This window comes from Orcinus orca, chromosome 5 (genome assembly GCF_937001465.1).
Source record: "Orcinus orca chromosome 5, mOrcOrc1.1, whole genome shotgun sequence".
NCBI lineage: Eukaryota > Metazoa > Chordata > Mammalia > Artiodactyla > Delphinidae > Orcinus > Orcinus orca.
In genome coordinates this window covers 78,478,724-78,505,082 of record NC_064563.1, presented here as the reverse complement: position 1 = coordinate 78,505,082, position 26,359 = coordinate 78,478,724, and the positions used below count along the sequence as shown (strand labels likewise).

The following is a 26,359-nucleotide window of genomic DNA, read 5'->3' as shown; positions in this document are numbered from 1 at the left end:
TACATTTCACAACACAAAGTTTATTAGCAAAATCATATATTTAATATATTCTGGGTCCTAGACTCTTATCAAATATATCATTTGCAAATATCTTCTCCTAGTCTGTGGATTATATTTTCACTTTCTTAAATAGTCATAAATTTAGCTTTTGATAAAATCTTGCTTTCATACAAATCTATAGATACAGTTAACTTAAATTTGTTACTTGGCATTACATACAGAATGGACAGACAACAAGGTCCTACTGCATAGCAGAGGGAACTATATCCAATATCCTATGATAAGCCATAATGGAAAAGAATATAAAAAAGAGTGTATATATTGGGCTTCCCTGGTGGCGCAGTGGTTGAGAGTCCGCCTGCCGATGCAGGGGACACGGGTTCGTGCCCCGGTCCGGGAAGATCCCACATGCCACGGAGTGGCTGGGCCCGTGAGCCATGGCCGCTTAGCCTGCACGTCCGGAGCCTGTGCTCCGCAACGGGAAAGGCCACAACAGAGAGACGCCCGCGTACCTCAAAAAAAAAAAAAAAAAAGTGCATATATATATATATATATATATATATATATATATATGTATAACTGAGTCACTTTGCTATACAGAAGAAATTAACACAACATTGTAAATCAACTATACTTCAATGAAAAAAAAGAAACAGACTCACAGATATAGAGAACAAACTAGTGGTTACCAGTGGGGAGAGGTAAGATACAGGTAGGGGATTAAGAGGCACAACTATTAAGTATAAAATAAATAAGCTACAAGGATATATTGTACAGCACAGGGAATATAGCCAGTATTAATAACTTTAAATGGAGTATAATCTTTAAAAATTGTGAATCACTATATTGTACACCTGAAACTTTCATAATATGGTAAATCAACTATACTCAATAAAAAAGAAAAGGAGAAACAAAACAAAAATTTGTTAGTTGGTTTTTGAAAAAAAATTCTCTTTAACTTTAGATATAATAGTAGTCCTTATAAAAATTTACTTCATTGTATTAACACATATTCAAATTATCAGATAAATATTTCTTATAGAATGTGGCCTGAACAGAAAAGAATGAAGCCTAAGTTGTGATGGGACAGCTACTTCTGGTTTTGTCACGTAATGCAGGTTGTCATGGAGGGTCTATCAGATTCAGCGGGAAGTGGAAGGTCAAGGGGCACCGCTGTCAGGCTGCATTCTTTCTTATTTCACCCAAGAAGTCATAGGTCTGCTCTGAAATGCCGAAAGGTTCATGGAGCCCGGCTGGCGACAGCAGAGCCTGGAGGGCGCCCTCGTTTTCTTGGTTTTGCTTGAGGAAGTTGGCGATGACCTTCCAACCAGGCAGCCTCTGTCTCCTCCTCTGCCCACCTGAACGGGGGCAGGACCACGGAGTGGAGGAGGGGGTCGTGGTAAACCAGGAGGAACACGGTCTTCAGTAGCTCCTTGTCTCTCTTCTCTGATCTTTTTAATGTACTCTCTTTCTCAGCCCAGGAACTGCTGAGTGCATCCATTATGTCAGGCTGCTCCAAGAGCTTGGGGAAGGTGGCCAGCACTGGATTACTAATTAAATCAGCACTGCGCATGCTCATCCTGTCTTTCAGGAGCACATCTCCAAGAATCTGGCGATAAAATATCAACAAATGAACGGAGCACATACTTCCCATTAATGTTTCCGGCAGTAGACTTAGCATGTTCCTTGATCTTCTGTTCAAAGATCTCAGTTTTACTAGAAGTTGAGGCTGCCTTCTCACTGTCATCATCTGATGGAAAACACTACCATGTGCCCTTCTGGATACTGAAGGGTCCACTTCAACACCTTTTTCATATGGGGTGCCTCCATTCAAGAAGAGTTCATAAGGTTTTGCTGGAATAGGAATTCCACTGGCATGAAAAAGTTTAAGAAACACCCAGCCACAACTTAATTCTCCTCTTTCACCAGTTGAATTGTGAATATAAGAAATTCCAAGTTCAAATAATATTCCAAGATCTGGAGAAGAAGAATTGGACCTGATGAAACAGTCACCATCAAGCAAGCAGGGCAAGATGCCAGTAACCTGGGAGAAAAGGTCCATGTTTTGGGTTTCTTAGGTTGCCACGTGGCCCTGACTGTATGAATGTTGCTCAGAACCTTATTGCCGTCAAACAGACAGAAGCGCACGTGTCTGCTCAGAACCTGGATGCTCACTCCTGGGAGAGGAATCATCTTACAGCTCCAGAGGGTCAGAATCAAAGAAACACAACTTGGTCTTGACCTAATAGAGCCTGTTTTAGCATCCCACATTAGATCTCTGAAGGCCAGTTGTGAAGTAGTGAGCTCTGGTTGTAAGAAGTAACTTGCTCGAAATTGATCCCCTTGCTCTAGAAGCTGGAAGGGGGTGGAAGGCCTGAACCCGGCAGGAATAGCTCCCATCGTGGTCAATACGTCGACGGTGTTAATCTGCTCTGAGATGGCTTTTCGGACTGCACTCCGATGAGAATCGGTTCTTTGTTTAACTTCTGCTCCTTCTGCCATTTCTACCTCTACATCTTCTTCACTGCCTTCTTCACTAGACTCCTGGCCTTATTCTTTATTACAGGGCTCCAAGTCTGTTCTGGGAATAAGACCTTTGTTTCCTTTGGCATTCTAGCCATCCACCAACCATCAGGGTTTTTTTCAATTATAAGGAGAATTTCCCCTTTCTTAAATGTAAGGTCTCCGACTTGCTGAGCCATAAAATCTCCAACAGCAATGTATTCTCCACTTGTGGCCTCTTCTTCTTCTTCTTCTTCATCTTCTTCAGCAGAATTGTCATCGTCCTCTCCTTCAGTAAGCGCCCCAGTTTCAGCGACATTTTCTCTACTTATGGACACAGCAAGTTCCTGCAGTTGGTGGGTAAGCTTATCCAAAAGATTGTGTTCCTCCTCTTTCGTCTGATTGTAACTCCCAACAGGGGCAGGTTCATCAGCCTGTGAGAGAATATAAGTTTTGCTTAATTTTTGAAGAGCATTTTTATTTTCATCTATTGCCTGTTTTAATTGGATACATCTTTGGTAAATATCTCGCCTTTTACTGGCTTCTAGAGCTCCTTTCAGTCGGCTCTCAGAAAGCAAATCATCAAGCTGCTGCTTCAGCTCCTGACTGCGACGCTGCAGGAACTGGAGGGGATCGCGCTGCCGCCTCGCCAGCATCTCCTTCGCCTCGGCCTCAGTCCCTTTTTGACCAGTGCTGCAGCAGGAGGCTCAGCCAGAGCCGCTACATGAAAATCCTCACAGGGCAACCCTTTCATAGATAACCAAGAGCTGACTTTTCCTTGTGAAGCACATGCTCAAACTGGAATTAGAACATGAAGTTCACTCAACGTCATTGGAAATACACTATGTACCATTTTATGTAGGATATAAAACTTTATTTTGAAAAATTCCCACCAAGTTTATCTTACAGACGTACTCTTACATGAGCATAAAGATGAGGAAATTCATTGCATCATTTATAATGGTCCCAGACTGGAACCCACTCTCATTTCCACCAATGTGAGGCTAATAAATTATGGTCTATGTGGAATACCACATGGCCAAAAAGAGATAAAGGTATATGTATTGACATGGAGCCCTCTTCGAGCTATAGTAAGTATGCGTGGTATGCTCCCCTTTGTGTGTGTGCAGGGGTGTATGCACATGCGTGTGACAATTTCTGGAAGGATACACAGGAACCCAACAAGAGTGGTTACCTCTGTGGAGAAGAACAGGGAGACTGAGGGATGGGAAATGAGAGAGAACGACCCAACTTTTCATGTATAGGCCTTTAGCACCATTCTAAAAAATTTTTTAACCATCTCCATATATTAACTTAAAAAAACATTTTAACATTCTCTTGAAATGTCAAATATGAATTTCACAATCTACAAGAAACTTTGATATGTCCTTTAACATTTACATTTATAATACTATGGGATCCTTGATTTTAATACAGTCTTTGATTTGACCTCTTTTACTTCCCTGAGTGGGGATGGGGAAACAGAATTTGGCTTTTTTTTTTGCCTTTATGTGCCTATTGTGTATTCTCTGCCTTTTTCTCTGCTTATTATATATTAGGAGGAAGAAGGAATTATTTTTACATTTTTATTACACATATTCTGAATTAGCTACTGCCTCACACTATTTCTCCTTTCTTCATCTTGTCACATAAAGGAGCACAGCATTTACACCCCATGCAGTGTTCCTCACTGTGGTTACTGGAAACCATCACTTTAAGACATTATCTATTAATAAGTGGTGAAGGGCAGATGTGGACACTGCCCTTTCATTTCAGTATGCTGTAGCCATATTTTGCTGATAGCCTAATTCCTGATACTTATTTGTTTTAATCTTCTGACTTTTAGTTAAAATTCTTTTGGGAGCCACATTTGGAGGGAAGATGTGTGCTTCTGTCCATATTCATTCCCAGTGTATTGTGCTGTCTAGTACATGTACCAACTTTTTTAAAAAAATTGGTGTATAGTTGATTTACTATGCTATGCCAATCTCTGCTGTACAGCAAAGTGGCTCAGTTATACACATACATTCTTTTTTCTAATATTCTTTCCCATTACGGTTTATCCCAGGAGACTGGATATAGTTCCCTGTGCTGTACAGTAGGACCTTGTTTATCCATTCTAAATGTAATAGTTTGCACCTACCAACCCCAAACTCCCAGTTCATCCTTCTCCATCCTCCCCTCCCCCTTGGCAACCACAAGTCTGATCTGTGTGTCTGTGAGCCTGTTTCTGTTTTGTAGGTAGATTCATTTGTGCCATATTTTAGACTCCACATAAAAGTGATATCATACGGTATTTGTCTTTCTCTTTCTGACTTACTTCACTTAGTATGATAATCTCCAGTTGCATCCGTGTTGCTGCAAATGGCATTATTTTGTTCTATTTTATAGCTGAGTAGTATTCCATTGTATATCTGTAGTACATGTACCAACTTTGATAAAGTTCCTATTGGGCCATGTTGTCTGAGGTAGTGATTACTGTTATTTTTCTTTTGGTTGCAAAGCAGTTTGGTGTATAGTGATATCTTTTCACAAATATTATTCCTATCATCTGCAGGTATTTAATTAACAATTAAAAATTAAATAGTATATACTTACATTCAATTTCCTGTGATAAACCATAATGGAAAAGAATATGAAAAAGAATGTATATATAACTGAATCACTTTGCTGTACAGTACAAACTAATACAACATTGTAAACTATACTTCAATAAAATAAATTTTAAAAAAATTAAATAGTACTTAAAGGTTCATGGTATAAAATAAAATAAGATGGGATAGTGAGTGAGAGTATGGATGAAATGCGATTGGCCATGTCAGTAATTGTTGGGGCTGGAGGAGGGGTACATGGAGATTCGTTGTATTTTTCTCTACACTTTTGAATATGTTTGAGAATTTCCATAATAAAATGTTAAAAGATTTATCGTATAAAATAGCTGCCCCTTGCCTCACTTCCACCTATTCCCCATTCCTCAGTCCCTTCAATTCTTTTTGCCATTTCTTTGGACATTTATCTTCCTATTTCTTAACAATGCTTCTGGTAGTATGTTGTGATTTATCAAGACATAATAGATGAGTATTGGCTCTCTTAACCTGCCCTCCCAAACAACTGCTATAGTTGTTAGCACCATGTTTGGATAAGCTGAGTGTCCTATTTCCATTATTATAATCATGTAAATATTTTAACTTCAGAGCCAGGTAGTATATTGATTATGATTCTCTTCTTACAAAACATTTCTTTTTCTCCTGAATATTACAATAGACTTGTTTTTATTGCTTAGTTTTCTTTCTAGCTATGGCTAAAACATCCCACTCCAGTAGCCTCCAAATACAACACTCCACACTTGCCAAATCTATACAGAAGCCTACAATTCCAACTTTTCTCAGGTGTTCTGCCTCCTGGAGCTCCCCATCTCTAGCTCACCTTTGGACACTGCCTTCCCAGGACTCCTTCTGACCTTATCCTGGGTGTACCTGGCATCTCCCTTCTATGCTGGATCTTCTTTTTCTGTATCCCATGTTGTCCTGATTTTTCATCAATGCTCCTGCTTTGGTGAACCACATCCTTCAATAGCTTCTTTTTTTTTTCACATCTTGATTGGACTATAAATGCTTTACAATGTTGTGTTAGTTTCTGCTTTATAACAAAGTGAATCAGCTATATATATACATATATCCCATTATCCCCTCGCTCTTGCGCCTCCCTCCCACCCTCCCTACCCCACCCCTCTAGGTGGTCACAAAGCACCGAGCTGATCTCCCTGTGCTATGCAGCAGTTTCCCACTGTTTTACATTTGGTAGTATAGATACGTCAATGCTACTCTCTCACTTCATCCCAGCTTCCCCGTCCCCCCCCGCCACCCCGTGCCCTCAAATCTGTTCTCTACATCTGCATCTTTATTCCTGCCCTGCCACTAAGTTCATCAGTACCGCTTTTTAAAATTCCATATATATGTGTTAGCATATGGTATTTGTTTTTCTCTTTCTGACTTACTTCACTCTGTATGACAGATTCTAGGCCCATCCACCTCACTACAAATAACTCAATTTCATTCCTTTTTATGGCTGAGTAATATTCCATTGTATGTATGTGCCACATCTTCTTTATTCATTCATCTGTCAATGGACACTTAGGTTGCTTCCATGTCCTGGCTATTGCAAATAGACCTGCAATGAACATTGTCCTACATGTATTTTTTGAATTATGGTTTTCTCAGGGTATATGCCCCGTAGTGGGATTGCTGGGTCATATGGTAGTTCTATTTTTAGTTTTTTAAGGAACCTCCATACTGTTCTCCAGAGTGGCTGTATCAATCTACATTCCCACCAACAGTGCAGGACGGCTGCCTTTTCTCCACACCCTCCCCAGCATTTGTTGTTTGTAGATTTTTTGATGATGGCCATTCTGACCTGTGTGAGCTGATACCTCACTGTGGTTTTGATTTGCATTTCTCTAATGATTAGTGATGTTGAGCATCTTTTCATGCATTTGTTGGCCATCTGTATATCTTCTTTGGAGAAATGTCTATTTAGGTCTTCTGCCCATTTTTGGATTGCGTTGTTTGTTTTCTTGATATTGAGCTGCATGAGCTGTTTGTATATTTTGGAGATTAACCCTTTGTCAGTTGCTTCATTTGCAAATATTTTCTCCTATTTGTAGGGTTGTCATTTCATCTTGTTTATGGTTTTCGTTACTGTGCAAAAGCTTTTAAGTTTCATTAGGTCCCATTTGTTCATTTTTGTTTTTATTTCCCTTACTCTAGGAGCTGGGTCAAAAAGGATCTTGCTGTGATTTATGTCATAGAGTGTTCTGCCTATGTTTTCCTCTAAGAGTTTTATAGTGTCTGGCCTTACATTTAGGTCTTTAATCCATTTTGAGTTTATTTTTGTGTATGGTGTTAGAGAGTGTTCTAATTTCATTCTTTTACATGTAGCTGTCCAGTTTTCCCAGCACCACTATTGAAGAGACAGTCTTTTCTCCATTGTATATCCTTGCCTCCTTTGTCATAGATTAGTTGACCATAGGTGCGTGGGTTTATATCTGGGCTTTCTATCTTGTTCCATTGATCTATGTTTCTGTTTTTGTGCCAGTACCATATTGTCTTGATTACTGTAGCTTTGTAGTATAGTCAGAAGTCAGGGAGCTGGATTCCTCCAGCTCCGTGTTTTTCCCTCAAGACTGCTTTGGCTATTTGGGGTCTTTTGTGTCTCCATACACATTTTAAGATTTTTTGTTCTAGTTCTGTAAAAAATGCCATTGGTAATTTGATAGGGATTGCATTGAACCTGTAGATTGCTTTGGGTAGTATAGTCATTTTTACAATAGTGATTCTTCCAATTCAAGAACGTGGTATATCTCTCCATCTGTTGGTACCATCTTTAATTTCTTTCATCAGTGTCTTATAGTTTTCTGCATACAGTTCTTTTTTCTCCCTAGGTAGGTTTATTCCTAGGTATTTTATTCTTTTTGTTGCAGTGGTAAATGGGAGTGTTTCCTTAATTTCTCTTTCAGATTTTTCATCATTAGTGTATAGGAATGCAAGAGATTTCTGTGCATTAATTTTGTATCCTGCAACTTTGCCAAATTCATTGATTAGCTCTAGTAGTTTTCTGGTGGCATCTTTAGGATTCTCTATGTATAGTATCCTGTCATCTGCAAACAGTGAGAGTTTTACTTCTTCTTTTCCAATTTGTATACCTTTTATTTCTTTTTCTTCTCTGATTGCCATGGCTAGGACTTCCAAAACTATGTTGAATAATAGTGATGAGAGTGGACATCCTTGTCTTGTTCCTGATCTTAGGGGAAATGTTTTCAGTTTTTCACCATTGAGAATGTTTGCTGTGGGTTTATCGTATATGGCCTTTATTATGTTGAGGTAGGTTCCCTCTATGCCCGCTTTCTGGAGAGATTTTATCATAAATGGGTGTTGAATTTTGTCAAAAGCTTCTTCTGCATCTATTGAGATGATCATATGGTTTTTATTCTTCAATTTGTTAACATGGTGTATCACATTGATTGATTTGCATATATTGAAGAATCCTTGCATCCCTGGGATAAATCCCACTTGATCGTGGTGTATGATCCTTTTAATGTGTTGCTGTATTCTGTTTGCTAATATTTTGTTGAGGATTTTTGTATCTATATTCATCAGTGATATTGGTCTGTCATTTTCTTTTTTTGTAGTATCTTTGTCTGGTTTGGCTATCAGGGTGATGGTGGCCTCATAGAATGAGTTTGGGAGTGGTCCTTCCTCTGCAGTTTTTGGAAGAGTTTGAGAAGGATGGGTGTTAACTCTTCTCTAAATGTTTGATAGAATTCGCCTGTGAAGCCATCTGGTCCTGGACTTTTGTTGGAAGCTTTTTAATCACAGTTTCAATTTCATTACTTGTGATTGGTCTGTTCATATTTTCTATTTCTTCCTGGTTCAGTCTTGGAAGGTTATACCTTTCTCAGAATTTGTCCATTTCTTCCAGGTTGTCCATTTTATTGGCATAGAGTTGCTTGTAGTAGTCTCTTAGGATGCTTTGTATTTGTGGTGTCCGTTGTAACTTCTCCTTTTTCACTTCTAATTTTACTGATTTGAGTCCTCTCCCTCTTTTTCTTGATGAGTCTGGCTAATGGTTTATCAGTTTTGTTTATCTTCTCAAAGAACCAGCTTTTAGTTTTATTGATCTTTGCTATTGTTTTTTTTTGTTTCTATTTCATTTATTTCTGATCTGATCTTTATGATTTCTTTCCTTCTGCTAACTTTGGGTTTTGTTTGTTCTTCTTTCTCTAGTTCCTTTAGGTGTAAGGTTAGATTGTTTATTTGAGATTTTTCTTGTTTCTTGAGGTAGGCTTGTATAGCTATAATCTTCCCTCTTAGAACTACTTTTGCTGCATCCCATAGGTTTTGGATCGTCGTGTTTTTGTTGTCATTTGTCCTTCTAGAGAACTTTTAATTTCAGTTATTGTGTTGTTCATCAGTTTGTTTGCTCTTTAGTTCTTCTAGATCCTTGTTAAATGTTTCTTGTATTTTCTCCATTCTGTTTCTGAGATTTTGGATCATCTTTACTAACATTACTCTGAATTCTTTTTCAGGTAGGTTGCCTATTTCGTCTTCATTTATTTGGTCTTGTAGGTTTTTACCTTGCTGCTTCGTCTGTAACATATTTTTTTGTCATTGCATTTTTTTTTTTTTTTTGATGGATGGGGCTGTATTCCTGTCTTACTGGTTCTTTGGCCTGAGGCATCCAGCACTGGAGTTTGCAGACAGTTGGATAGAGCTGGGTCTTGGTGCTGAGATGAGGACCTCTGGGAGGCCTCACTCTAATTAATATTCCCTGGGGTCTGAGGTTCTCAGTCCAGCAGTTTGGACTCAGAGCTCCCACCACAGAAGCTCAGGCCCAATCTCTGGCCTGGGAACCAAGACCCCACAAACCGTGTGGCATGGAAAAAAAAAAAAAGACCCCACAAACCGTGTGGCATGGAAAAAAGAAAAGAAGAAAAAAGGAACAATACAATAACAAGAATAAAAAACAAAATTAGAAAGCTAAAAAAAAATTAGGAAAAATAAAAATATAATTGAAACAACTGCAACAAGGTAAAATAAAACCAGAACAGAAAAAAAAAATGGGGGGTGCGGGAACAAGCCAAAAGGATCAGAAATATAACAAATTATAAAGAATAAAATAAAATTAGAATAAAAGATTAGAAAAAATAAAAATATAAATGAGTCAACAACAATGAATCAACAAGGTAAAACAGAACCCCAGTCTAAAAGAGGAAAAAAGAAAAAAAGAAAAAAAGAAAAAGAAAAGTTTTGGCTATGGGGGGTGGAGTTTAGGTGGGGGGAGGGAACAGGCAGGGGCAGGGTTTATGATGGGTGGGACCTAGGCGGGTGGGGGGTGACGTTGGAGCATGGGGCGGGGCCTAGGCTCAGGACCTAAGCAGCCGGAAAAGGCCTTGGGGCTGGGGGCTTAGGCAGGGCAATGTTTAAGTGTGGGGCGGGGCCTCTGTTTAGGACCTACGCCAAAGCAGATAGGCAGCACTAGGCAGCACGTCCAAAGGAGGGCCTCTGGAGTGTGGAGTTCTGGAGTTTGGACGTAGGGCCCTGCCTGAGGGTGTGTGGGTGGGGTTTAGGGCCAGCACGGTTGGAGGGGGTCTCCGAGGGGGTCTCCGAGTGTAGAGGTAGGGCTCTGGGTGCGGGTGTAGGGGTGGAGCTTGGGCTCTGCGCAGCAGGAGGGAGGCTCCAAGGGTAGAGCATTAGGCCCAGGAGCCCAACAGGCTCCCCAGTGCCTAAGGGGACAGGGAAAGCACTGGCCCCGTTCCCTTCCATTCCTTCGCACCCCTCCCCCACTGTCTCCCCATCCCCACTGGACCCCTAACCGTGGGTGGGTCCCGCTGGGTGTAGGAACTCCTCCTCTCCCCCAGCCACCTGTCAGGGTGCCAGTCCCGTAGGTCCGGCCTTTACTTTTGCTCCCCATCCCTCCCTCTCCTTCAGGACCCGTGGGCAGAGGATCAGGCCCGGGATCTCAGCAGACTCCCGGGGGCCCAAGTGGGCAGGGGAAACCTGGCCACGCTCCCTTTTGATCCTCTGCCCTCCCAATGGTCCCCCAATTTCCCCCTTTGGACGTGGGATCCCTTCCCCTCCCCCAGCCACCCCTCAGGGGCGCCAGTCCTGTCCTGCCTCCACTTCGCCTCCCCCTCACTCCGCCCCACCCCACCCATCCTACCCAGTTGCTAGGGGTTCCTCCCGTCCCCTTAGGTGTCTGTGGTCCCCCGCCGGTGCCTGGTAGGTGCCCTAGTTGTGCCGAGAGGCGAATTCCGCGTCCTCCTAGTCTGCCATCTTGACTCCGCCCCTCCAATAGCTTCTTGAGACAGAGTGTATAGGAAGAGAAATTTTTGAGACTGCATATCCAAAAAAGTCTTTGTTCTGCCTCACACTTGATTGACAGTTTGGCTGTCAAGTTGGAAATAATTTTTCTCCAGAATTCTGAAGGGATTACTCTATTCTCTTCTGGCATCCAAGAAATTTTGCTATTGAGAAGCCTAATGCTGTTCTGATGGCAATTTTCTGTATATTAAATGTTTTCCTGACGACTTTTATTCATCTGAAATTTCATGGTAATGTGCAATGGTGGTCTCCTAAGCATATGGAGAAAGGGTCAGGACCCGGGCATCTAACTGCTCTTGGTATAGACTTTCCACCAGCCCCTCCCCACACCCAACTCCACACTTGCTCCTTCTTACCAGTGTACCTGTTTCCTCTAATTCCTGAGTCTTTCTTGGATTCTGCTGTGCAAATTTGCTTTCTCATTAGTAGCCCCAGCTATAGGCACGTAAGTTTGAGCTGCCACCGTGTTGCTTACTCAATTAATACTCCTCCATCTTTTTATCTTCCAAAATTTTGTGAACATTTCTTGTACACAGTGTCTCTTGTTTCCTTTGTCCTTAATGGTACTCAAAAAAATATTTTTTTCCTTACTGCCATTTTAGAGGAATTTTGAGAAGGTACAAAGATAAACCCAAAGCACTGTCTAAATCACTATAGTATTTAATAGGAAATCTTCTACAATATTTGATGAAAGCCTCATTAATGCTATTTTTGTTATTACCATATTATTGAATTTCCATCTTAATTTCTGCATAATTATCCATATACTCATCTTTATATTAAAGCTTAACATAAAATTTGCTTTTGATATAAACTTGCAAACTTGAAATTGTACTAAGAAATTGGTATTACCTAATTCCCTCCCTTCCTTCCCTTTTTTTGTGTAACTGCTGAATTTTTGTATATTTTCTAAATAACTGTACCAAAATAGATGTTTGGCCAGGCCACTGGCTTAATAGCTAGTAATATTCCACATTATATAAATATATATATTTCGTTAACACCTCACTACTCAAAGTGTAACCAGTAGCAGTGACAGTATCTGGGAACTAGTTAGAAATGCAGACTCTGAGGCTCCACTCTATCAAACCAGAATCTGTGTTTTAACTAGATCTCCACGTGATTCACAAACACATTAAAGTTGGAAAACTAATCTAGTATTTCACCATAGCGTGCCCCTCTCTCAGGTTTCCCCTTCTTACTCCCATTCCCAGAAGTACCCAAGACATTTTCCTTTCAAATGTCTTACAACTTGAGTATGATGAAAGTTACCTTTTCTATCCCTCCCCCATCCTCACGGGTCTGTCCCAGAGGGTCTCCTCCAGGTCTCTGCTCCTCCGAAAGGGAAAAGCCTCGAAAAGTACACGCTCTAGAGCCATGTTACTTGGGTTCATTTAAACTCCAGCTCTAGTTAGTTACAAGCTGTGGGACCTTGGGCAAGCACATCACTGCACTGTACCTCAGTTTCAGGTGTAGTAGTAATAAGGATTTAATGCATGTTAGCTACCATCCTCTGAAATCAAGGCCTTAACAACTGAATATTTAGGAATTTCTCCGTATCTTCTGCTGATGGTGCTTCTATCACACAGGTGTGTGAAAGGATGTTTTATTCATTTGGACTTTTGCTACTGAATCAACTGGTTCCACCTTCATCTGGGTATGATTTTATAATATTTGCTGAATCAACAGATTCCCCAAACCTTTTGGACTTGTGGAGTGCCCAGGAAGTGAACATACTTCCTGTTAGAGCTTTAAGAATGAGGGATCCATCTTCTTCAAGGTTCAACAAATATTCTGAGAAAAATGAGCACAGGGAACAATAGGGGAGGGAGATAGGTGAAGGGAGAAAGCCAGAGGAATTTCAGCATTGGTGGGAGGAGAGGGGGAAATGGGGACAGATATTGTCTAGAGGGCAATTGTCTAGTGATGGACTTAACTTTCCCAACTTTAAGTATGATGATGGCTGGAGGTTTTCCACAGATGCCCTTCATCAGACTGTTTCCTTCCATTCCTAGTTTCCTGAGTTTTATCATGAATCAGTGTTGAATCTTGTCAAATGCTTTGTCTACATGTATTGAAATGATCATGAAGTATTTCCTTTATTCTGTTAATATGGTGCTTATAGTTATTGACTTTTAATTTTAAACTAACCTTTCATTCTGCAATAAACTCTACTTGCTCATAAGGTATTATGCTCTTTACATACTGCTGGATTCAATTAGCTAATAGTTTAATGATTTTTGCATCTATGTTCATGATATATATTGATACGTCACTTTCTTTCCTTGAAATGTCTTTCACCAGTTTTGGTATTAGAGTAATACTTGTTCTCATTTTTTCAAAAAGTTGGGAAAAGTATTCCCTTTTCCCTATTTTCTGAAAAGTTATGTAGAATTAAAGCTTTTCTTCCTTAAATATTTGATAGAATTCACCAATAAAGCCATGTGGACCTGAAGTTCTTTTGCAGGAAAATTTCTGATAATAAATTTCTTTGATATAAGGCTATTTACATTTTCTGTCTCATATCAGTTTTAGAAAGCTATTATTTTCCAAGAAATTTGATGACTTCATCCAATTTATTGGTTAAAATTTGTCCATTATTATCCTTTTAACGACTGTAAGATCTATAATAACATCCCCAATTTCATTCCTGATAGGGATAATCTGTGCTTTTTCTTTTTCCACTGAGTTTTGCTAGAGGTTTAACTTTATTACTCTTCTCAAAGAACGAACTTTTGGCTGTGTTAACTCTATGATTTACCTGTTTTCAGTATCACTGATTTTTGCTCTTACTTTTAATATTTCTTTCTTCTACTTACTTTGAATTTATTTATTTATTTAATTTTGGCTGCGTCGGGTCTTCATTGCTGTGCGCAGGCGCTCTCTAGCTGTGGCGAGCAGGGGCTACTCTTCGTTGAGGTGTGTGGGCTTATTGCAGTGGCTTCTCGTTGCAAATCATGGGTTCTAAGCGTTTGGGCTTCAGTAGCTGTGATGTGTGAGCTCGGTAGTTGTGGCTCGCGGGCTCTAGAGCGCAGGCCCAGTAGTTGTGGCACACGGGCTTAGCTGCTCCGCGGCATGTGGGATCTTCCCAGACCAGGGATCGAAACCTGTGTCCCCTGCATTGGCAGGTGGATTCTTAACCACTGCACCACCAGGGAAGTCCTTACTTTGAATTTAATTTGCTCCTTTCCCCCCTAGTCCCTATATAGTTTAGGAAGCAAGTACAATTTTTCTGATTTGGTCTTTTGTTATTTTAATTTTCGGGGTTACTAAACCTTGAAAGAAACTCCTAAATTTTTTCAGGGAAAAATTTTCAGGAGAATCAGTAAATTCTACCCTGGAGGAGAGTAAGCATATATATCTAAAAAATGATTATAAGGCTATAAAAAGCCTAGCATTCCTCTTACATAACTCTTGGTTTTTCATTCCATTCCAAGCTGGGTGTGTGTTTATTCTAAAGACGCTTGAATTTTAAGAACCCCCAGTTCCTTTGTTGGATGCTACGCTGTAATTACCAGTGACTCATTCATCAAGTTTTTGGATGTAAATGAAGGCTAGGTATAACTTCAGTTAATTTTAATGCTTTGACCACACTAACTGCATCACTAGTACACCGTCAAGATGAAATTTTCCTCTGTTACTAAGTATTTACATTTATGTAATGAGTCTTCTTTCTTTAGTTATTGCTTATATTATCTTTTTATAGTTATCTTTGGAGATCTAACTCACCCTTTAAATAATTCATTTTGAGTTCTGGTTTTTAAATACAGAAAAGGGTTAATGCATATAGATTTTCTTTATACTTATTATGAATAGTACTAAAAATGATTTCCATCATAAAATTTCATTAAGAGTTCTTTTTTAAGGAATTATTGTGCTATCAAATGAAACTTTTTCAAAATCAACCCATCAAGAAATTCCTACTTAAATATACATACAACCAAGTGAATATTTGTATATTTCAGAGAAGATCATCTTTTAAAACATAGGTATCAGTGGCCTTTTCAAATTAAGTTAGCTAGTAGAAAAAAAATCTAATACATTTTATACTTAGTCTAAGGTTAGGCTGGAGGAAAAGGCTTTTGATTTTTAAAGGCCAAGCTACTTTATTTCATGAGCCAAGAGATGATACAATTCAATGGAATGAAATGTGTACCTATCAAGATGACTTTTGCTTCTAACAATTTTATCTTTTTTTTGAAAAAAAAAAGGTAGAATTTTAAAAATCATACATCATTTCAGCATCTTATTTTTAAAAAACCCAACACTTTGGCATAAGACAAATTTATACAATTAAACACTTCAAAATATAATATGGCATATATTATTTTTCCATAGGGCATCAGATACTAATAGGTACAGGCCACTTTGTTAAAATAACAAAAATCATATGAAAATCAACACAATACTTCATTTATTTATTGTATAAGTTTGGCAAAGAGCACAAAACTTCAGCAACATTTTAAACATGTAAAAAAGTCAAATGCTGAACAGTACTGGAAATCTTTTTTTACATAATTAGTAATAATGAGTACACATGTAGGGTTCTGCAAAGCTAGCAAAATACCAAGGGTGCTTGGCTTCTAAACATATACCACAAAAACACACACACAAAAGCAATATAATTTATCTTTACAAAAATTACAGCCAAGCAATAAAAAAGGATGTTAATAATGAAGATACTAACACGTATGTTCACTACATATATCTTATACAATGAAATGCTACACTTTGTACCCTGAAATGCCATGTGTAGAGAGCCAAGCAGAGTCAATCAATTTAGGCTCATCACTGAGGTTAAGAATTATCTGAGAATTTAATGCTTGTATGTAACATACTCAATGAAACCTTGCTATATACCAATTCCTAGATCACAACAATGTATTTTACTATGTATCTGAGAAGTTGTGTCTTCTTTGTTGGCAGTGTAAAATTTTTGACTAGTATCAAAATTCTGGTAAAACACACATTGAAGGCATTTTCTAGTGTATGCAATGTTTGGGGGCATTAAAGAATGTGGAAGAAATTCTTAGATTACACACTAAGTTTCTGCTGAGGTTTGTCAAACCAAACAGCTCAACTATAAGGCAAGGAAAATTAACCCCCTATAACAGATTAGTGGGTCTTACCAAATAAAGATAAGAATTCAATCTTAGGAAAAAACTCCCTACATAAGCAGATCTGAAACAGTGGGCACTAAAACGAACATCTAAAAATTACCTAACATCTTAATATTCAGTCATTGGTTCAGAAGCCTGACAATTTGTTGGTGTATTTTATCTAATTAACATTTTTAGAATCAGCACCAGTCCCCAAAACCTCAAATTATAATATTTAATCTTCACTAAAATACACCCTTTTGTGCTATATTAACACTACAATCAAATTAAAGAAAGCTGAATTTACTCAACTTATTATATATTTTTGTGTATACTGGTAGCAACTTAAATTTTTTTATTTACTTGTGCTTCTGTTTTGGGGCACTTTGATTGAAGAGAAACTCATTTCACAGGATTACATCTTGCTAAAGCATTCCTTAGCATTGGTCCAAACTTGAATTCCCTTTAAAAACAAACAAATCAAAAAAAACAAAAACAAAAAAAAAACTTTTAAAATGTGATTTTGGAAGGATTCTGAAAGCCCAAGTATTTGGCTTACTGGTATGCTAAGTTTTACTTTTTGGGATAATTAACAAGTCCAGCAAATAGGACACTTCTTCTGGCAATAGCTAATATAAGTCAATGTCAAATACTTTTGAAAAAAGTAATAGAATCATTTGTTTGAGCCTATCTTCAAAACAGAAAGAACTCCTACAACTTCTTTTTGAAAAACTCATTTACTCTATTCATATCATTTCTATTTATAAACCAAACAAGTTCTGTAATATTTGAAACAAAAGAAAAAACTTATTAGTCTAACAATTAAATATAAATTAATGAATTATTAATTTATTAGTCTAATAATCAATATTTTGATAATTAAGTACTAAGTTATCAACTCCCTTTCAATGGTTATAGCAGGCAATTTAGCAAAAAACTAATATGCTATAATATAACTAACATGCTTAAACAAAAATGCATGTTTGAAACTGGGAAAAAGTGCATGTTCGTAAAAATGTAACAGTAAAATCTAGAAAGTGGTAGAAATAAAGGTATGTTTTCAATAAACAAGATATATATTTGCCAATAACTGCTAATTCATGAAGAAAGAATATTTTCTTTAATATTAAAGTTTGTCAATATTTATTGAGGCTTCAAACAATAGGAAAAAAAATTAATCTTTTTAGCTTTTCTTCCTCCCTGATGGAACATTAAAAAAAAAAAAAAACCCACAAAAATCTTTTAAAATGTCCCAGATTGCCTGGATAAAGTAGTATCTAATGGAGTATTCGTTGGTAGAATGGATAAGATAGATCTCATATGCACTGTCCTAGTAAGACATCCATAAGACAGCAAATGAAAAAACAAAAGCTACACACTAGCACATATAATGCAATCCTGTTTTTGTGGGAAAGGAAAGTGTATATTTTCTAAATGACTGTATATGTACAAATGAGTCTGAAAAGATAAACATGAAGATGTAACAGTGTTGGGTTTTCAAAAAGGGATTTGGGGAAGGAGGAGGAGAATTTTTACTTAATATGCTTCTGGCTTATTTGAAATTTTTATAATGAGCATATATGTTATTTTTATAATTTTTTTAATTTAAAAAGATAAAATAACGTGAAATATATAGATACCCACATTTACCAAAAAAAGATGACTTGACTTCTCGTACTTAATTTTAAGTTTCTAAAGAAAATAGCACTGTAGATTTTCAAATATAAGAATCTACTCCACTTAGGCAAGAAAATAAAACATGAAACACTGTTCCTAAGAAATAAGGTAAACATACACTCTTACTAATCTCATGTGAGTAAACTCTTGTTTACTCTAGTTATTATCTTAGGATACACCAGATACCCAACAGTGTGTCCGCACATACCTACAGTAATATCTTGTTTATCCAGAGATTACTTTTTAGCACCCCTCAACCCGCTCACCCTAAGCAAAGTGGCAGGGGGAAAGTCCTTTGAGCCATTACACAAAATCTGCCTTCTTGGAAAAGAAGCAAATGGGAGATCACAGGAACCTATTAATGAATCTTTTATAGGAATAAAACAAAACAAAACCAACTCTAAAAACCTTTGTTTTCTGATCTTTCAGACCACCAAAGAGTTAAAAAGGCAGATTAGAAAGACGGTAAACGTGAAGCAGCAGAAGGAGCTGATGGGATGACAGCAGCAGAGACAAAAACACCCCAAACTACAATATATTCAACCATCAGCATTTGCAGATTGATCAGTCATGGTTTTAACTTCTCTCAAGTGACCCCAAAGATCTACAACATGAAGTAACTTACAATTTCGTTGAGGCATAACTATAAATTTGGCCCAATGACTAATGTGTGAGTCTGTTGTTTCTGTCTCAAAACATCTTTGTTGTCTACTGCTATTTCTCGTCATACAAGTAAAAAGGGCTAAGAAAGTGACGGTTCCAAGCCAGAAAATACAAACTTTGGACAAATTAAAGCATAAGAGTGTTTGTATGAGTGTGATTTTTTTCCCTCTAAGAATGTCTTAATAAATATGGGAATCCATCTTACTATGTGATATACTGAGATAAAGCATGTTAAATCAATCAATAAATTGCGAAGTGCTAGAGAAATGCAAAGCGCGGGAATGACTGGTGGTCGCACAGGCAGATCCTGGGTTATGAAGAAGAGGTTAAGGAATATTTTGTATTTTGTTCTTACAACAGCGTTTTAGAAAGATCTCCATCACTGCCAAAACATTTATTTTAACCAGAATAAGCTTCAACGTCCTTGCCTTCTACTGAGATGTCAACTACGTGAAGGGTTTACTCTGACAACAAACCATAACGCAGCCACGGTTTCCCAAAATAATGCTGAAACCATTTTCCAGTCGAAGTATCTATCACTGTTAGGAATGGTACTGTACTGCCCTGTCCAAGGGCAGTAACCCTGGGACATATAACCAAAGTACTGTTGTTAGTACATATTTTCACATACAAGTTATAAACGGGGCATACAAATTTGGAACTTTAGATGAGTAGAGACTCGGTAATTGATATTTTGATTATGACCCTTCTTTCAAAATTAAGTAGAGAAACTGGGAAACATTCTGGAAGAGGAGAAGAATGGACTTAAAAATGAAAATGATAAATACGTTGGTCCAAATAAGAAATCAAGTTTAAAGAAATTTGCAGGCACTTCTGAATATACTTGCACCGTCACTGAAACCAAAACCTACCTTTTTGCACATACTGATCTGCATGACTGCATAGCTTATGAGGGCCTCCTTTAAATCATGGTTCTTTTGTTCTTTGAAGCGTTCAATATCAGCCCAAGCATTTTTGACAAATTCTCTGAAATAAAAGGTACAGTCATTATTATTATTCTTATTTAAATTAAGTAAACTACATATTATAAATTTGAATAACCACTTCTCATTTGAGTTGGGTTTTTGTCTATATAGAGGAAAAAGCTATTGCGTGTATAAGATAGTTCTATTTTTTCTCGTCCTAAAAATTACAGTGGGAGAAAAAGCATACAGTCATACACTCATCTACATTTTAATAATCTCTATTTTGCCACAAGAATTCCAGCTTCAAATTATACCCATAAAACAGATGTAAATGGCTCCCTGAACCAGCTCATAAGCTAACAGATGCCACATGAAGTTGCCTTCCTGGGGTCACTGGAAAACATACATTCTTTTCAACAAGATGGATTATGTATCACATTTATCATGTGCTTACTTTAAATGACAACTAGAGTTTTTAAAATTCTGAGAGCAATTTGTCTTTTTTTTTTTTTTTTTTTTGGCTGCACCGCCTGGCATGCAAAACTTCCCTGACCAGGGATCAAACCCACACACCCTGCAGTGGAAGTGTGGAATCTTAACCACTGTCTCTTTAACTCTATTCATGAGAGTTTAGTTTGACTTACTTGATGCCGGAAGTTCTAAAAATTAAGAAAATCACCTCCAAATCAGTGACACACTCTTGGTCTGCCTTGGTCTACTCAACAACTATCAGATGAAAACAACAATATGAAAAATGAGCCCAACAGTCATGGCAGACCTTTGAGAACTGAATTTCTAAAAATATTTATGGAATAATTACATTCCAAGCCCTATGCAAGGTGTTGGGACATAAAGATGAAAGAGACATAGTCACTGACTTTGAAGGGTTTGTAATTTAGCCAGGGACAGTCACACTGTACAACCAACCACCCAATACAAAACTGCCATGCAATAGTGGCATGAACCAAGTGCTATGACAGCCTGTGAGGATAAGAGAAAGCTTCACAAGAGAAGTAATGCAAAAGCTTGGCACTGGAGAATGATCAGGCTTTTAACTGACAGAAAAGGGCAGAGGGAATGTGCAAAGGATAGAAATCATGAAAAGTACAGGAAAATAATATTATGAAGCTTAGATACTTTCTTCTTCCTCTTTCCCTGACACTAAAACAACTGTTTCTATGCAACATGATCTTAGAAATACTCAATCACTGCATTTTAGAAGAACAGGCTACATCCAGGGACACTGGTGAAGCTGGGAATGGTTATAAACAATCTGTCACAGAGTCTACATGTCTAGCCATGTTAAAACACCACAGCATTTTTACCTGCCTTCCTGATTTTTAGACTTAAGTTGTTGTTCTCCTTCATTTATTTGTTCTTCTAGCACCTTTATTCTGGCTTCTCTCTGCTCTGGAGTTTCTTGACCAAAGAGCTTGGTAGTCATTCCCTTCAAAGAAAATGTTCTTACGGTCTAAAATGAAATAGAAACAGATGAATGGATAAACTACACACATACACCGAAATATTTTTCAGCCTTAAAAAGGAAGAAAATTCTGACACATGCTACACAACATAGATGAACCTTGAGGACATTGTGGTAAGTGAAATAAGCCAGTCACAAAAAGACAAATACTGTATGAGTCTACTTATATGAGGTATCCAAAGTAGTGAAATTCACAGAGACAGAAAGTAGAATGGTGACTGCCAGGGGCTGGGTGGAGAGGGAAACTGAGTTGATATTTAATAGGTACAGAGTTTCAATCTTGCAAGATGAAACAGTTCTGCAGGTTGGTTACACAACAACGTAAATGTACTTACTACTACTGAACTTTACCATTAAAAATGGTTAAGATAAAGATCTTATGTTCTGGATATGTTACCACAATTATTATTTTTTTTTAAAAGAGGAAATAGCCATTTCCTCCCTAGCTCGGACAGAAAACACCACAAGCCTTACAACCAGGGGGCTACTAATAAGATTTCTAACACTGGAAAATATGGAAGAATCAAAAAGGGAAAAATTTTAACTGAGCTTCTTCATCATATGGAAAACTTCTAGGTGACGTATTAGGCAAGTTACTTCTTTATGTTAGTGATCATATTTTTTCTAATTACTCTGTGATATAAAAAATAGATAAAATTCAACAGGCAACACTGAAAAAAAACTAAATAAACTTTAAAATCTGTGTAACTCACACTAAAACTTGGTATCTATTAATAAAACAGGATGCCTAAATCCAAGCCTCAAGCTTCACTGCTTTACCATTTCCTTATTCTCCAGAGTTTACTGAGGGAAACACATTTAGGAGTAGAGAACCAAGCTCCCTGAAAATGGACTGGGAATTTCCCCTGGATTTTAAAAATAAATCAAGACAGTGTCTACCTGTTTCATGGTCAGAGATCTTTTCCCACATATCTCTATGTGAGTAGCCCACAAGCACTTTCACAAGTAAAGTACTTGTTAACTATGAAATGATTCATAAATGGTGGCATTGTAACTGCTTTTTTTTTTTTTTGCGGTATGTGGGCCCCTCACCGCTGTGGCCTCTCCCGCTGCGGAGCACAGGCTCCGGACGCGCAGGCCCAGAGCGGCCATGGCCCACGGGCCCAGCCGCTCTGCGGCATGTGGGATCTTCCCGGACCAGGGGCACGAACCCATGTGCCCTGCATCGGCAGGCGGACTCTCAACCACTGCGCCACCAGGGAAGCCCTGTAACTGCTTCTTTACTTCCAGATTGTGTGCTCTCACCATGACAGCTTTCTTATTCCAATGAAATAGCTGGGCAGTAGAAAGCTGATTATAAAAATGATCTAAGTCCAATACAATAAGATAAGGAATTTTCTTCACAAGTATTCACTGTAAGCATTCAAGAATAAAGTACACAAAAAGCTCCCTGTTAGGAGAGAGGCACTGATTCTAAAACGGCAAAGTTAACTAAAATTTCTATAATATACCAGGTAAAATTAAACCTGGCAAAGGTTATTATTTCAATCCCAAAGAATAATGTTTTTTCACTTGGACTTAATCAGAGAAGAGATGGTTCTTATTACACACAGCAATGTTGGCAAAATTTCTTACAACACTATATAATACGTGTTTTAATGGCTTACATCCTTTTATATCAAGATCACAAACAAAAGAATTATAAAGTTGCCCACAAATTATTTCCCTGTAAAAGCTACGGGCATCCTGCAGCCCATTCCACTTAAGGTTTGCTGTAATAATACCAGAGACCTAAATGGAAAACCACTCACCCCAGTTGCCAGTTCCTCACACTGCTGCTTCTTGGATGCTAAGTCCTGAGCAGCCATCTCCAAATCATACTGCATAAGTTCATGTTTCCTGCACACAGCCCTAGGGATGAAAGAAAGTGCTGCCATTTAATTTTTGTGGCTTCTCCATTAATATGTTAAAAAAATTTTTTTCAAGGGTAAAGGGGAGGCATTCACGTCTTACTACAGTCGGAACTTTTATATACAGAATTTTCAAGTTTAAAATGTAGTAGCCCAACATTAAAAATTTAATCTAGCAGAACCTAAACATAAAAACTTTATATATACTTAAAACAAAAAAGGTTGTTTTCCAGATACTTGCAACATTTTTTTCAATAAACGTACCATTATCACATACATTTAAAAAAAGCTTTTGTATAACATAGGAACTAATGCTATAATCTCACATTACAACTGAGTATTGTTTAAAAAGACATTATCTCAAAGCTTTCTTCTTTTTATTTAGAAACCTCTATTAGTTTTTATTTTCCTAAAAGTAATCCATGCTCACTGAAAAGAAAAAAAAGGATTCTAATACAGGAATGCACAAAATAAGTTTCAAGAACGCTCTCTTTTCCCCAGTTCCACTATCCAGACATAATTCATGTTAATAGATAGTATATATCATTCCAGACTTTACCTAGGAATTTACAAATACACATATCCACCCACCCCCAGTAATTCTACATCTTTTCTGTCTCAACTATTTATATACCAAAGACACATATGTTTCTGTATCAATACACATTAACCTTTTCTATAACTTAAGAGCTGCAGAGAATTCCACTGTGTTCAGCAACTTTCTTTTGGTCTGTAACTTGAAAACACCTTGTTGTAACGTCTTCTTTTTTTATTTAATTATTTATTTATTTTATTTATTATTTATTTTTGGCTGCGCTGGGTCTTCATTGCTGCATGCAGGCTTTCTCTAGTTGCGGTGAGCGGAGACTACTCTTCGTTGCGGTGCATGGGCTTCAGTAGTTGTGGCACGTGGGCTTAGTTGCTCTGTGGCATGTGGGATCTTCCCGGACCAGGGCTTGAACCTATGTCCCCTGCATTGGCAGGCGGATTCTTAACCACTGCGCCACCAGGGAAGTCCTTAGTGTAACTTCTTACTACTCAAAACTCTAGAAGGAAAAAGGCTAACAATGTGATGTTTTCATACCAGCTACTGAACAACTAAAGGAATATTGCTCCTCTGTTTTATTAACAGAATTCTTAGGCTGATTTTAAAAGTGATAGGGGACCGTTGGTAGTGCCAAGACTCGTCAGGACATGCATACGGTCTCTCGCTGTCTGGTGTGGGGTTTGCCATGGGCTGGCAGCCGCCCACTTCCAGTTGGCTTTTTACTGAGTTATGAGGTGCCCGGTGTGGGGCGCCAGTCCAACTGGGGCGCTGCTCCTCGCCGGGCCAACCTACTTAGCTGTACTTTTCAACTTCGAAAGTTGGCAGGAGCGACAGCAGAGCTGTTGCCTCTTTGAAGCGATAACTTCTCTGTGCTAGTCTATCAGATGAACGGCATTTACTGTTTAACTATTCCCACTGTATACTGTGCCAGGCTTTCTTAATGGAGGGTAGTTTTATTACTTGTGTCCAGAATGATGAAGTTTTCGAAAGAAAAGTTACCAATTGAATTGATGACATGCTGCCCAGTTGCTACTGGACTAGAATAAAACTGATTAAAACTTAAACCGTACTAAGTCACTATATTACTTAAAGTAACCTTTATATCAAAATAAAACATTTTGACTTTAATTTCAAAAACCTTCATAATACTAGTGAAAATAAGTTACTGACATCTGTTGAAAGAATAATGGTTTGAGAGATTTGCAGCTTATCTAGCTGTGCCTTGCAAAAAATTAAATTTGTCCACCATGATTACTTAAATTTTGTATAGATTCCTTTCAATTCCATGGCTCTCCTGTAATATTAGTGATAATGTAAAAGCGAGCTTTTGTACTTGTTTCCTAGTAAGGTTCCTTTATTTTCTAGAACTTTATTAAAACCAGGGAGCTGTGTTGGCAGTTACCCTTTTTGACATGGATTATGTTACCTTGTGCTCTGGCTTTCTATTTGTGTCCTGCTTCCCTACCATATTACAAGTGTTGAAAGGGCAGTGATCTAATAGATTACCTTGCCTTTCCATCTCCTCATGGCTTCCTATAAGGATCACTTGAGCTAGGAAAGTGACTGGAATTAAGGCAGTAAAGTTCTTGAAGCAGTTGTTAAAACAAAGTAGGGGGCAGGCAGAAACCATTTTCTTCTATGTATTATATGTATAACTGGACAAGATGATAGAAAGTACTTTTAAAATCAAAGAAGGGAAAATCGGAGAAAACTGCCATTCCCCACAGCCAGTTTGTTCATGGTATACACTTGTGTGAACAACCAAAGATAAACAGACAGAAAAGCAAATGTAACTTACCACTTACCAAGATCACCTCTGCAAAAAGAAATGAAAATAACTTTTGGCAGGATTCTGTTTCATCTGATATAATTCAGAAGCAGGAAAAAAAAAGCCTTTTAAAAATACTGAGAATATTAAAAATAAGCATTTGAAGAAAGCATCATTTCTAACTGAAGTGAGCCAAAAGGAGAATTATGCTGGGGTAAAGTTTAGTGATCCACTTTCTCCTAGTGTTCTTCCACAGCCTCCTAGTCACTGGATGGGAAGCACCATTGAAAATTCCAACCAAAATAGGGAGTTGATGGCAGTACACTTTAAAACTCTTCTAAAAGTTCAAACTTACATCTCAGATTCCAGTACGTATGTAAAACATAGCTTTTCCAAAATCCCTGGACTCTTGAAAAGCAGTGGTACAGAAATGGAAAATTACCTTGTTGCAATATACAAGGGCAAAAGATGAGTTTAAAAAGTTACAGCTTGTATTATATTTTATATTTTGTAAATACTGTATACCATGTATTACGTGTATATTGTTCATACTTGAGAGGTACATTATAGTTTTGTTATGAAAGTATGCATTTTGCCCTGCCCAAATGGTAGGTGTTCTGTATATATACAATGGAGAAATTTTAAGCGTGCTAAGGCACATGAAAGGCCAATTTATTTGCAGAAGGTACTGAGATATTTTTTCAAGAAACAGCTGTCAAATCTCAAGGTGAAGATCTCAGTGTGAACAGTTTACTAATGCACTACTGCAGTTTAAATCTGTGGCACAATCATTGTAAACATGGGGTTTGTCTATGTTCCTCTAAATTGATTTCTGCCTTCTAATCTGTAATTACCGGAAAACTCCTATTCCCATTTTTACCAAACTTAATTTCTGGTTTTTGGTTTATATCCATTCAAATTTAAAATTTTAATGCCAACAAAAT

At 37.8% G+C, this 26,359-nt stretch overlaps 2 protein-coding genes across 2 annotated transcripts in view; both read right to left on the bottom strand.

Annotated features, from left to right (window-relative positions):
- Nucleotides 1-667: 667 nt before the first annotated feature.
- On the bottom strand, nucleotides 668-4,880 carry LOC101289014 (nephrocystin-1-like). The gene is given in 4 exon segments (XM_033403855.2): nucleotides 668-1,329; nucleotides 1,331-2,046; nucleotides 2,049-2,612; nucleotides 2,615-4,880. Coding segments are annotated over 4 exon segments (1,977 nt in total). The 5' UTR covers nucleotides 3,159-4,880; the 3' UTR covers nucleotides 668-1,176.
- Nucleotides 4,881-15,772: 10,892 nt separating this feature from the next.
- Nucleotides 15,773-26,359, bottom strand: part of SNX4 (sorting nexin 4) — a 62,954-nt gene continuing 52,367 nt past the window's right edge. The window contains exons 11-14 of the mRNA XM_004278808.3: nucleotides 23,002-23,101; nucleotides 21,072-21,217; nucleotides 19,693-19,807; nucleotides 15,773-16,943 (exon numbers count right to left, since the gene is read on the bottom strand). Of these exons, the coding sequence (XP_004278856.1) occupies nucleotides 16,896-16,943; nucleotides 19,693-19,807; nucleotides 21,072-21,217; nucleotides 23,002-23,101 (409 nt within the window). The 3' untranslated portion in view covers nucleotides 15,773-16,895. The remainder of the gene's footprint in view (nucleotides 16,944-19,692; nucleotides 19,808-21,071; nucleotides 21,218-23,001; nucleotides 23,102-26,359) is intronic.